The following is a 13,342-nucleotide window of genomic DNA, read 5'->3' on the forward strand; positions in this document are numbered from 1 at the left end:
AGGTCTGGCTCAAGGATCTCAAACAAAGCCAGCAAAGTAATTGTAGAGTTGGTTGGGTTGAGTAATCTGGAACCTGAGAGTCGACGCCCTTCACTACACAATGAATGCCTATGACCTGATGAGTCTGGGTCAAAGTACACTGAGGCTACAGCATACCAGGGGAGGTTCCCGGGGTGTTAATTGGGATGTCTAATTGCAAACACAGCTCCGATCATGGAGGGATACAAACATGCGAGGGGCATCTGACTAAGATATGTTCTGTTGGAGGACTAAGCAAAGGGGTTTCGGTTAAATTGTGGTAAAGACAGAGTTTGTTATTGGAATAGTCTACTGAAGCTGAATGTTTTTTGAGGAAGTCAAGGCCACGCAGCTAAGTCAGCTGACCCAGGCACATTAAGCTTTCTGCCATCTGGACTAGCTGGGTGTAAGAGAAAATTTATCAGACCCCAAGGTTGTTGAAATGGGAATGACCAATACAGTTTGTGCTTGCACCCGTATCTACCAGTGCCTTAAATGGGATGTTACTGATGGTAACTGCTACTGTGCTATGTTAATGTTATTGAGAGTTTGGGACAGTGGAGGAGTAGGAGGTTTCTGCTGTGTCTCTGGCACAGCATTCATCTGGCATCATTGTCTATACTGTGGCTGATTTGGACACATACGGATATGGTGGCCCTGCTTGTTGCATTTGTAACAGCGGAGATGGTCGGGTGGGAGGAATGGAAAGTTGGCACTAAGGAGTCTGATTCCTTAATTAGTAGCGAGGCTTGGGGAGGTTTCTTAATGGCTTTGGGTGATAAAAGTGTGTTAGGCCCAGTTTCATCAAATATGACCCAGTAAGGGGAGAGGGGTCATGGGAGGGGAGGAATGATTTATAGGGGTGATAGGGACTGATTGGTAGGGACTGGTAGCGGGATTTGTCTCATAAGCTATTTAATGACTAAGCAGTGGTAGGCGGTCAATGGCATTCAAGGGCTTGAGTTGATACTACGACATTATGTAATGATTATGTAAACATTTGACATGTAGAAGATAATCAACAATGACAAAACAACTGCACACCAATGTGGAGAGTGATGTGGTACAGTCCCAGCACAATTTGCACTTGGCAATATGTCCTGTATTGGGTTTGGATGGTCTTACTTGGATGTTGGAACGAGGTGGGTGTTGACAAGGTAGAATGGCTCCTGTCGTTAGGAGCGGTGGTTCTTGTTCAGCATGAGCAGGGATTGTAGAACTTGGCCTCGATGTGGTGAATGGTCAGGCACAGTTTGTAACAATGAATATGACACTACAGAAACACACTGTTTCAGATGGTGAGCTGATTGTTCTGAAGGGATATTGTTCAGCTGAACGTTCACGAGAATTATTTCCCGTTAGTCGACAGGCCTTTGGTTTTGCACTCAAGTCAAAAAAAGTGGCTAAAGAGTTGATACCAGTAGGTGTCTGCTTTTGATACAGATCTAGAATAGAATCGTGGCTGGTGTGGACCCCAGACGAAGTTAATATTGAAAAAATAGGCAAACTAATCTCAGTTCTTGCAGGGTGAGAGATACTGGGACCTTGGCTCCACCAATATATCCGCCTCAGAGTGTCTTCTGGGGGGGATATGTCGTCTGTTCAGAACCCAAGTCCGACATGGGTCCACAAGATTTATTATTCTTTTTTCTGCTACACGGGGTGACTGCACTCTCGGCTTCAGACCCGAACTGCCCAGCACTGATGGTTAATCAAGTACCATAGCTGACATTCCTGGCCTGTATCCGGCTTTCCACTCATTCCATGTTTGAGAAGGCTCCTTGGCCAGTTGGTGGTTATGTCTTCCCCCATCGGCTGTTTGACCGGTGGGGCAGTTCCCTAATGAGGGAAAACCGTTCTTTGCCAATGATACATGTTATACTTTATCATTTTGTTTGAAAAACCTTCTTACAAAACCTCAACTGCGTTAACACTTTTGCTCCATACCACTTGATTTATCTGTAAACAACTGGCATACAGTCATACACAATGAGTCAGTGAGTGTAACAGTAACTATGAAAATCATGTAACACATAGAGAATTCATGATGTACCCAACTTAGACAGAAACCTTCCAGTCAATATATACGTATATACACCACTACTGCTAACTTTTGGTGATCTTTGTGGACTTTGTGGCTGTGTGTATTTCTGTGCATAGAGTCCAGTGTGCAAATCAGTGAAAATTAAGCAACTTTACTCGCGAGTAGCATTGCTCGGATGGGTGATCGTGTTTGGCAGCTGGCCTCCTCAGAGTTTCTAAGACCTCTGCCTCACAACAAAGCACACGCAACACGTGTGGTCTCATTGTAAGCAGGTGACTTTGTTCGTGGATTCTGGGGCGGGTTGAATTTCGGGCGAAGCATGGATGTTTGGCTTTTAATTTCCCCATGTGTCCTTCGACGAACAACAGAGCAGAAATCTCGTAACTCGGGACGGCCCACCCAGTGGGACTTAAACATGTTGAGTAACGCCGAGGTTAACTCTCCCTTGTCGTCTTCCTACAGACCAGGATGAAATCCCGCCCACCATCAATAAGTGGGATACTACATTACATGAGATAGGATACAAAATATATGGACCTGGGGTATGATCGGAAGACGTTCTGCCAACGGGTCGTGAAAAGTACATAAGTGAAATTACATAACTTGAGAAATGTGCAAACCACAATCAGCGATATTCCAGTTTCCTCACACCTGCCATAATTCAAAATCGGTATACATATATACTGGACAAAATAAGTTACTGATGTTCTTATTTTCATGACTGATGTCTTACCAGTTTATACATATATATTGCTATCAATGATTTAAAAAATTACAATATATCCTTAACTATTTTTGTCCAGTATATACAGCTTCACGCTGGCCAGGATAATAATAAACCCAGTCACTGACCCATAGAACCGGTGTCATCGGGATACTTATTTCTTAACACATATGCTATACACGGAAAATGATATATTTTAACAATCACGGACCAAGCGGGAAGTGGCTGTTATAGGGAAATATTATGGACCGAAACTAAATATTTTGACGCTTTAGGAAATAATGCTGAAGTAAGTGATGTGTCAGTATGAACTGAAATCGCTAGTGGTCATGTTTCTGGCTCGCATTGTCTTATATTTGTGGATTATCTATTTGTCAGGTGAAAATATCGAAATTATTTTCTTAAATATTTCAATGAACTGTAAAAATTGTTTTAATGACGAATTATTTTTGCGTGCAGGTCTTGCCTCCATGACAACTGGATACCCATACACTGTTACACGAGTCGGTGAAGATGTTAACATGACCATGAACCCAGAGAATGCCAGCTTCGTATACTCCGTGTGGGTGAATGGCTCGGTATCTCAGAAACTGCTTGTGGTCGTACCCTTGTCACACCGTGTTGTGGTACTCAACAATAGTCGCACCAGCAACACGACCAGGATCAGATACACCGGAGAGGACTCACCATCACAGGCCGGACAGCTGAGGTTTACCATCTACAATGTTGCTGTACAGGACGCTGGTACTTACTACTGTCAAAGAAGCAATGGACAGGAAGTTACTGGGTGTAGACAGGCCGTTGTTATAGCACGTAAGTACAGAATATGGTTAACAGAAATATGCGCCAATGTATGAATGCACCTAAACTAAAATGTAATTGATCCAGTATATCCTTTCAAAGCCGAAATAATACATGAAGTATAACGTTGTCTGTGTATGTCTGTGTGTGTGTGTGTGTGAGAGAGAGAGAGAGAGAGAGATAGACACACAGACCGAGAGAATGTGAGAGAACTGTGATTTGCAGTTTAACATGGACAGCCATGAACCCCAACAGTCATTTGTTGTGAACAACGATCAAATCTCTTGCACTCCTCTCTCCGGGCAAATGATATATTCGCTAGACCAAGCAGGCAGTAGATTTGCATTAACTATTATATTTAACTGAATGGTTAGGAGTATTGATGTATTGCTGGCCTTCATTACATTGACAATAACAGTGACTACTTCATTGATAAAAATGTAGTAGATTTTTAAACTATAGTAAATTCTTGTTTATTTGCACTCGCATTATGGTCTCAATGGTTTCATATCTTAATATTTGTTCACAGAGAAACCAGCCACACCTACCATCACCGGACCTGCCTCAAATGTATCAGGTGAGAATGTCACCCTCACATGCTCCTCCTCCTCCATTAGTCTGCCCCCGGACCACCCGCCACTGACCATGACCTACATCTGGAGGAGGAACATGACCCTGCTAGAATCTGCCGATGAGTCTCCTACAGGTGGAGATGACCTGACAATAACCCACGTCAGCAGAGAGAACCATGGAGACACCTACAGCTGCAAGGCTGTGGAGGAGGGACTGGAGTCTGACTGGAGTCACGGACATGTACTGAATGTCCTCTGTGAGTAGGAAACTACCTTACGGGATAGGAACCTTTGCATGGAAGCAATGGACACATAGAACGTTTATATCCTGAATCATTATTAAAATAGTACCTTGGTAGTTCGGATCGGAGTTAACGACGACATAGGCAAAATCTGCGATGAAAGCTTCCAGCTTCAAGGCTTTACGGTTTCTTGTGTCGAAAACACATCGATTCTTTAAAATTATGTCAGATCGCTCTTGTTCATCTAGATATCTGTTTTATGAGCAATAGCGTGTACCGACCTCTCAACGCAGATAGAGAAGAACAGCACAAAACCAACAACACATGATATAGATTGAATGAATCTGATCATATGGAGACGAATGTGTTATGTTATGATTTAGAGAATGTAAATGCAAGGACTCATAAAGGTCAACACAAGGATATTAAACTATTTGCATAAATCAAAATATGAGTTCACTATACCGAAGGGGTTTTAACCGGTTACCTTGGAACTAATATAACAATTTCGATCTTGATCTGAAGACAGTATCAGGATAAGTAAGTGTCATGAAAGTCCTACTGATAGCAACTATGGATCATTCAAACTTGAATGTGATAGTAATAAAGGCCTGTGTCTCTAGTTCAAAGACTACGATGTCGGGGTATGGGTAGGGGTGAGGGGATTTCTGGAAATTTCAAAACTCAACGTGATAATACTTCACGGACATGCTGTTTTCAAATATGTTTTAAGTAGCATTTGATTCCCTTTGATGATTTGATATACTGATGGTTTCCTGGACACTTGTTCATATTCTGTGAAGTGGGGAAAGTGTAAACTTAGAGTATATTCTTCTTGAGAGTATATGCAGATGTTCACACAAGACAAAACTGTCTCTCATTAACGTTTCATTGTCCGTCTTGGGCATGTAAATCGTCAGTTAAAAACCTCCCCAGACTCGACCACAATACGACCTGAAACACGTCTCGTCGTCAATGAACATGTGACGACAGTGTCACCTACCGGAAGCAATTGTTTGACGTTTCCATATATGTAACTTTGCGTCGTCAACGGCCACTGACACAATACATTTCAGAGTTCGGTTTATTACTCACGGTTCAGCTATAGCTCTATAGTCGTAATTTGTGTCGTTAGGTGATGCTGATTTAGACGCCATACCTGTTGTCGTCACAGTGCATGACCGTATTTATTCCAAATTACTGTCATGGCATAAAATGGGTTGACTGTGATGACCAAGGTCGCGATTGATCAATTGATCATGCCAACTGCGTGTAACATCACTATTCTATTTGGTGTTCCTTAACTAGGATCATTGACGCTAAGTGAGCAGGAAAGTAATTTGAATGTGTTTCCCTTACTAACCATCACACCCCTACCTCCCACCCAGAGACACACACACCTTCCTTTGTGGACACCACACGGAGGCAACCTGTTATTTGCATGTATTTTATAAAAGTGAATAGTTCAGCATTTGAGTAGAATACAATTTCCGTTGTAAGTTCATGTTAAAATGTAGACGTATTGACCATTATATATTCCAGATGGACCTGATCAGATACACTTTAACGGCACAAGGAGCAAGCTGGAAGTAGAAGAAGGGAAACCTGTAACAGTGAGATGTTCCGCTGACTGTAACCCTACCTGCACTGTAACCTGGTGGGACACATCCAGACAGGTGGTGATTACAGGACACAGGGAGGCTGTGTTGTCTATACCAGCTGTAGACGGGTCTCTGTCTGGACAGTACACGTGTCACGTCAACAACAGCCATGGGAGTGCATCACGGAACCTGACACTGAAGGTCTTCAGTAAGGCCTCCACAGATTCCGGAAACATACATTAGTAACATATTATGTGACATTCAAAATTATATTTGAATGAGATATGTAATGACTGTTTCAGTTTTCACTCCTTTCAAATTTTTCAAAACACACAGAGATTCTGAACAGGTATTTATTCAAACTCGTAATATGGCTCAGAAGGCCAATCTTGACTATTAATCTGATCATATGATTTCAAGTCAGTGTGATTCTTCACTCTCGGGTTCTCCAAAAGCAAAATAAATCGTATCTGAACTGAGGAGAACAAAACATTATATATTTACTTTATTACATACATCATTTATATAATTCGACAAAGAAACCAGTTCCAATAAATCCTAACATTTGCGACACTTGCGTCCATTTGGTCTTACCCCATATGTTGTATGTATATTGAATCAAAGGAAAGCGTTTATTTAGTATCGTGAATGTTGCAGCACGTGAGTTAACTGAATCTGGTGTTGTTTCCATTGTACCTGTGGTTGCCGCCTATTCTGTCCTCATTGTCGTCATCGCTTTCGTCATCGTCGCCCTTGTTTTCCGAAAAAACAGGATCAAGAAAGGTATTGTCTTTGTGTTGATACAATACAATGCTATCGTATATCATGTTATCCATCTCGTCAGTCTTTTACTACAATTACAACAAGTGCATTTGAATCCTTTCTGAATTATAATTTGCATTAGAAGTGATTTTTATACGACAAAATGTTATGGATGTCAACTTCTTCTTTATTGTTTTCACAATGTTTCTGGGCTATTCCTTGCCCCTTCGTCAGGTGGATGCTAACTAACAGTTAAACAGGATATATACACTAGAAATGTACATGAAGCCAGAGTGATGATTTTAAGCATGTATATACAATTAAAACATAACAGATGAAAAGAGAATTAATATATACAAAGGCTGGTGTACAATGGATCGAGCAATAGAAGCCAATGTATTTGATTGGTGTGCAATAGTTGGGAGGGAGGGGGGAGGGGGGCGATGATAGTCTAACAATATACAAAAGCTAGGATAAGATACTAAAGGTGGGATGATGCTGTAACAGTGGATTAGCAGGTGACTGAGTGGAGTGTGACGGATTGTTCACAATATGTTCAGAAAGGGATGACTTTAGATCTGATTTTTTCTACTGAAGTTCTGTGCTCCTTCAGCCTAATGTCAATGGGGCGAGATGTCATTCCTACATAGCTGCTGCCACAGTCACACATATGCTTGTACATGCAGCCCCTGGGCTTGTGGGTGGTCTTGGTTGGTGTACATCTTCCATTGGCCTTAAGAATGGTCTTCAGCGTTTTGTCAGGCCAGAAGGTCACATCTATTCCGGCCGTTTCCTTGAGCAGTCGGCTGATGTGGTGGCTAATCTGACCTTGGTAGGGAATGTTAATTCTAACTAGGGGTGGTTCAGGTTTTGGTTGGCGTTCTTCTTGCTGTTGCAGGGTTGATGATATAGTTCTGTCTATAAGTTGTTTGGATAGCCGTTGAGGTTGATGAATGTAGTTCTTAAAAGGTCTTTTTCGATTTGGAGATGGTGAGAATCGCAGATAGATTTGGCTCGTCTGGTCAGTGTGGAGATAATTGCACGTTTGATCTGGGGGTGATGGTTGGAGAGGTAGTGAATATACTGGTCAGTGTGGGTGGGGTTTCTGTAGACGTAGAAGATAATTCTGCAAGGCTACATTTAGGAACGGTAGTTTATGTTGGTACTCTATTTCCATTGTGAACTGGATGCGCAGGTGCTGCTTGTTGGGATGGTCAGGGAGGGTGGCAGGGTCATGGTAGGGATGTAGGATGGTGAAGGTGTCATCCACCTATTTGTACCAGCAGAGTGGTTGGAAAGGGGATGTAGCCAGAGCTGTCTCTTAGAAGTGATTTCACTAGGGTATGTTTTATCTATTTCAGAATGTAAAGTGTACAGGTGAGGACACCCAATAGCAGATAACTGTTGACGGTATATCATTTCAAGAACACCGAGAAGACCACAGCGTTTATATGTGTACAAATTAAGGTACAGGTTTAGCCCTTCAAGTTACGGTACAGTGTTACTCTCATGAGTTAAGGTACAGAGTTACTCCTACTAGATACGGTACAGAGTTACTCCTACAGTTTAAGGTACAGGGTTACTGCTACTGAGTTAGTCCTACATGTTAAGGTACAGTTACTCCTACGGGTTAAGATGCGGGGTTACTCCTACAGAGTTACTCCTACAAGTTAAGGTACAGAGTTACTCCTAGAGGATAAGGTACAGAGTTACTCCTACAGGTCAAGGTATAGAGTTACTCCTTCAGGTTAAGGTATAGAGTTACTCCTAGAGGATAAGGTACAGAGTTACTCCTTCAAGTTAAGGTACAGAGTTACTCCTTCAAGTTAAGGTACAGAGTTACTCCTTCAAGTTAAGGTACAGAGTTACTCCTACAAGTTAAGGTACAGAGTTACTCCTAGAGGATAAGGTACAGAGTTACTCCTTCAAGTTAAGGTACAGAGTTACTCCTACAAGTTAAGGTACAGAGTTACTCCTAGAGGATAAGGTACAGAGTTACTCCTTCAAGTTAAGGTACAGAGTTACTCCTACGGGTTAAGGTATAGAGATACTCCCACTAGGTACGGTACAGAGTTACTCCTACGGGTTAAGGTACAGAGGTACTCCTACTACGTACGGTCCAGACTTACTCCTACAAAATAAGGTTCAGTGTTTCTCTCCTAAAGTTAAGGTACTGAAAAGAAAGAAAAGGATACCGCATTAGCATTGCCGTTTGTACTTTCAAGGTGAGCATCACTCAAGTTGTTGTCGCCAGGTAGGCCCAGGTGGGTAATATCAGCGTCGGTAGCTAACTATGTAAATGCTGATCTTTTCGCAGTTTAACTTTGCAGTCTGGTGTATGCCGTTTAATGTTATGAACTGCTTAATCCTTCACCTCATGCGTATCTTTCAGAGCTGGTATGGCTGACAACGAAGCACAATTTCAACAAGATCCAAGTGGTAAGTATGTGAAATCTGGTGTCGACGTATTCGTAACCCGTGCAGATTGTATGAGCGTACTGCACATCATTTATTGTTTGGAGAGACGTGGGATAATCGTGTGATTTTCGTCAGGCCGAGGAAGGTGAGTCGATATTCCAACAATATCTGGGATACACCAGAAATGGGCTTCACACATTGTACACATGCGATGAATCAAACCCGCGTTTTCGGCGTAACGAGCGAACGCTCTCTCCACTAGCTAGTAACTACCCCCGCCGTCCCGTTATGTGGAGGACCCGGGTTCGGTGTGCTGAGTGCAACATGTCGCAACAAGCAAACGAATAATTGAAATTAGTGTTTATGACATCTGGATAAGATATGTCTAGTAATAATGACACAGTCAATCGCCATTTATAGCGTGATATATGCAATTTAAATATTGTACAGGAGATGACACGAACGCTATTGTACATCGGCTCGCACAATAAGAAACAGGGGAAAGTGGGATTTTTATCAAACTTAATAGGTTATGCTCACAAATATCATGTTGAAGTTTTGTTCGTCATTACTCAAGGTCAGTTTATTGAAAATCAGTGCAGCAACACCCCACAAGCAATGGAACTCCCAACCCCCTCTCCCACCCAAGTGCAACACGCCACTCCAACCCCCACCTCCACCCAACCGCCACGCGCCATCCAAAACCCCACTCCAACCCCCACCTCCACCCAACCGCCACGCGCCATCCAAAACCCCACTCCAACCCCCACCTCCACCCAACCGCCACGCGCCACCCCAAACCCCACTCCAACCCCCACCTCCACCCAACCGCCATGCGCCACCCCAAACCCCACCCCAACCCCACCTCCACCCAACCGCCATGCGCCATCCAAAACCCCACCCCAACCCCCACCTCCACCCAACCGCCACGCGCCATCCCAAACCAAGCTGTTACGTAATAGATATGTTTTCAAGTAGATCTTTAAGAATCTACAAGTACAAGTAATCTATCCCTTGAAATTCTTGAAATTTGACATGCTCTTCACAACATATTAACGGTTAGACTGTCTGCTTCATTTATGCCTGGCATCATGTCCCAGTTGCTGAAGTCAATGCTTATGATGTTATACACGAGGTTGTCTGGTCGAGGCTCGATGTCACAACCAGCTGCCATAGCTGGAATGCTGCTGAGTGCGATGTAAACGCCTATAGAACCATTGGTATTATTTCTTCTTGTAATACTTAGGTTAATAGTTTCTAACTATGCACTTCTACCTACAGACCTGTGTAGAAGGACCTACAGAAGGTGGACAAAAAGAGAAACCTTCTCACCTTAGGTGAGGGGCGGTGGGGTAGCCTAGTGGATAAAGCGTTCTCTCGTCACGCAGAAGATATGGATTCGATTCTCCATATGGGTTCAGTGTAGACCATTTCTGGCGTCCTCGCCGTGATACGCCGTGATATTGATGGAATATTTCTAAAAGCGGCGTAAAGTTAATCTCACTTGAAGTGATCTACACATGACGTCATCTACATCCCATGACGTCATCTTAGCCCCTGACTATTTACAGCGTTGTGTCCGTTTGTCTTTGCTGTGCAGGTGGAGGTGCCATCTAGAGCACTGACATTCACTGTTTTAATGGCTTTCCTTTGTCGTGAAAGAAACTATGGTTATGGGTGCGAATCCCCAAATATGGTTCTTTGTTTGTCAGCATCAGACCAGAGGTGTTTAACACAAGCTGTAGTCAGTGTCACTGAGAGATGTAAAGAAACATTTAAACGAAGATTTCAACGAAACTCGCACACACACTCGCTATTTTTGACACGTTATTATTAGGTGTCTTTGTTGTAAGAGATTACTGTAAGTTTGACATCCTACAGAAGTTTGACAGCCACCCTGTAGAAGCTTTTTTGGCCATTTTTCACTAATTTCCAAATGTACATGTTGAAATATTAAGTTACAAACTTGGAAATTCAAGAAAATACGTTGATATTTAATGAAAAAAAAGCGAAACCCCGAATTAATGCTTCAGTACCAATCTCACACAACTCTTCTATAGTTCATTTACTTTGTTCTCTTTTCCACAGTGTCTGATGTTTATGCCACGGTACAGAAGAATCAATGCAGACTGTTCATGAACAGGGCTTATGCCGGCGCAGGGCCATCGGTAAGTGGGTACTGGAACTGTTTTCCTACAATACAAAACTGACAGGAAGATAATTTATTACCATTTAGTCAGTGTGTCGTAAAGACATGGATACGAAATAGGCAACGTAAGGTGATGAGTAAGTGAGTGAGTGAGCGAGTTTGGTTTTACGCCGCTTTCAGCAATATTCCTGCAACATCACCACAGGGGAACTCCAGAAATGGACTTTGCACATTGTACTAATGTGGGTAATAGAACCGGGGCCTTCGGCGTGAGGAGCGAACGCTTTAACCACTAGGCCACCCCACCACCCCGCGAGATAATGAATGCAATTGAGAAGATCGATGCTCATTATGTAAACCATTGATTTTCTCGTTCATTCGTTGACGTCAACTGCTGAGTGTTGGGTAAAGCAAACCTAACATATCATAAAAGATCTGTCAACACAGAACAGCAAACATATGTGTCATCACTTAGTTCACCAATGGGTGTAGGTTAAAGAGAAGAATAAAAAAGCTCGCAGCTATCAGGTCGAGGCCACAGACAAAGTTCTAAAACAATGTTTTTCTTTCATTAAGAACAGACTTACATATCACTAGCAGAAGGACAGTATTTTCTCACTACTTCTATCAATAATTTCAATGATGATGTTATTACATTATGTTCATATTCATATTCATATTAAGTAATGCAAAAACTTACAAAACCTACCAATAAGTTCAATTCCTCATAAAAAGCATGAGGCTGAAATGGGAATTAACATTACAAGTCTTTTCAAAGAGCCTGAACAATACAATTTAATACATGGGATGTGTGAAGATATTATGTGTTCAGTACATTATAATGTGGAGATCATACATATGTTTGCTGTCTCCAGTCGGAAAATGCAGTTCTAATCGACTATGCAGGACCAGTCGCTGGCGAATATAACTGTGGCGAAACGGTAGGTGTATTATACATATCCTGTCATGCCACGGGAAGAGACGTCCGTGATTGGCTGACACAATGCCGAAACGACTCTAAGTTGCAACGAACTCAAAGAGAAAGCATTTTCTGCAGTAGTGAACTGCTTGGTTCAGTAAATGTACCAGGTCCAGATTTGGGTTCAGTCATGGAATAAATTCCCCTGATAGAAAAGTTAGACATTTGTAAGTGCAGTTGTGTTAAAATTTCAGAATGATGACGGTCTGACCTACGCCGACCCTGCCCTTGAATTGCCTACCCTGATCGACGGCAAACCCATCATGCACAGAAGGGAGGAGCCTGCGGTATATGAAGAGATTGACTTCGCCCTCACCCCCGGGCCACAGCTTCCGGACAAGATGGAAGAGCAGGTGGAAGAGCAGGAGGAGGAGGAGAGACGACAGTGCCTCTGGGAGTCAAAATGAATGAACCTAGAGAAACTCCAGCTGCAGGACAAGACCATGGATCTGGAAGAGCTGGAGGAGAGACGACAGTGCCTCTGGGAGTGAAGAATAAAGAACCTCGAGAATCTCCTGTCGGACAAGACCTTCGAAATTGAAGAGCTGGAGGAGGAAGGCTGTGCTTCTGGGAGTGAAGATGAAAGACACTTGCGAATCTTCAGCTGCCAGACAAGACCTGGGAGGTTGAACAGGGAGTAGAAGAGAATCCCAAGGTTACATTGCAAAACATAACTAACATTTGATGGAATCATTTAGATAAGCAAATACACTTTCAAAGCTGAATAGAGCATTGGTATAACGACAGAGAGAGAGAGAGAGGGAGAGACAAAGAGAGAGAGAAAGAGAGAGAGAGCGAGAGCGAGAGCGAGAGAGCGAGTGGATTTGTGCGTGCGTCCGTGTGTGTGGAACTATTATAATTCGCCTCCAAAGGCGACCAGTTTACTTATGCAATATCATGACATTATTGTCTTCCCCCATACGTAGTAGGGAATCTACCTGTTTTATTTTGTCGAATTCCACTAAGTTGTGAAAGTATTTTGTCAAACGGTTGTTTCTTTTTTGGAATTCATATAACGTTTAGCATGTTATT

At 42.7% G+C, this 13,342-nt stretch overlaps 1 protein-coding gene across 1 annotated transcript; it reads left to right on the top strand.

Annotated features, from left to right (window-relative positions):
- The first annotated feature begins 3,095 nt into the window (after window positions 1–3,095).
- Window positions 3,096–12,717, top strand: LOC137265928 (uncharacterized). Its single transcript, XM_067801444.1, has 11 exons — window positions 3,096–3,164; window positions 3,246–3,599; window positions 4,117–4,416; window positions 5,944–6,210; window positions 6,660–6,785; window positions 8,126–8,141; window positions 9,157–9,203; window positions 9,739–10,137; window positions 11,271–11,350; window positions 12,207–12,272; window positions 12,505–12,717. The coding sequence occupies exons 1-11, from the start codon at window positions 3,116–3,118 to the stop codon at window positions 12,715–12,717; spliced, it is 1,917 nt and encodes a 638-aa protein (XP_067657545.1). The 5' UTR covers window positions 3,096–3,115.
- Window positions 12,718–13,342: the final 625 nt, after the last annotated feature.

This window comes from Haliotis asinina, chromosome 1 (genome assembly GCF_037392515.1).
Source record: "Haliotis asinina isolate JCU_RB_2024 chromosome 1, JCU_Hal_asi_v2, whole genome shotgun sequence".
Taxonomy (NCBI): domain Eukaryota; kingdom Metazoa; phylum Mollusca; class Gastropoda; order Lepetellida; family Haliotidae; genus Haliotis; species Haliotis asinina.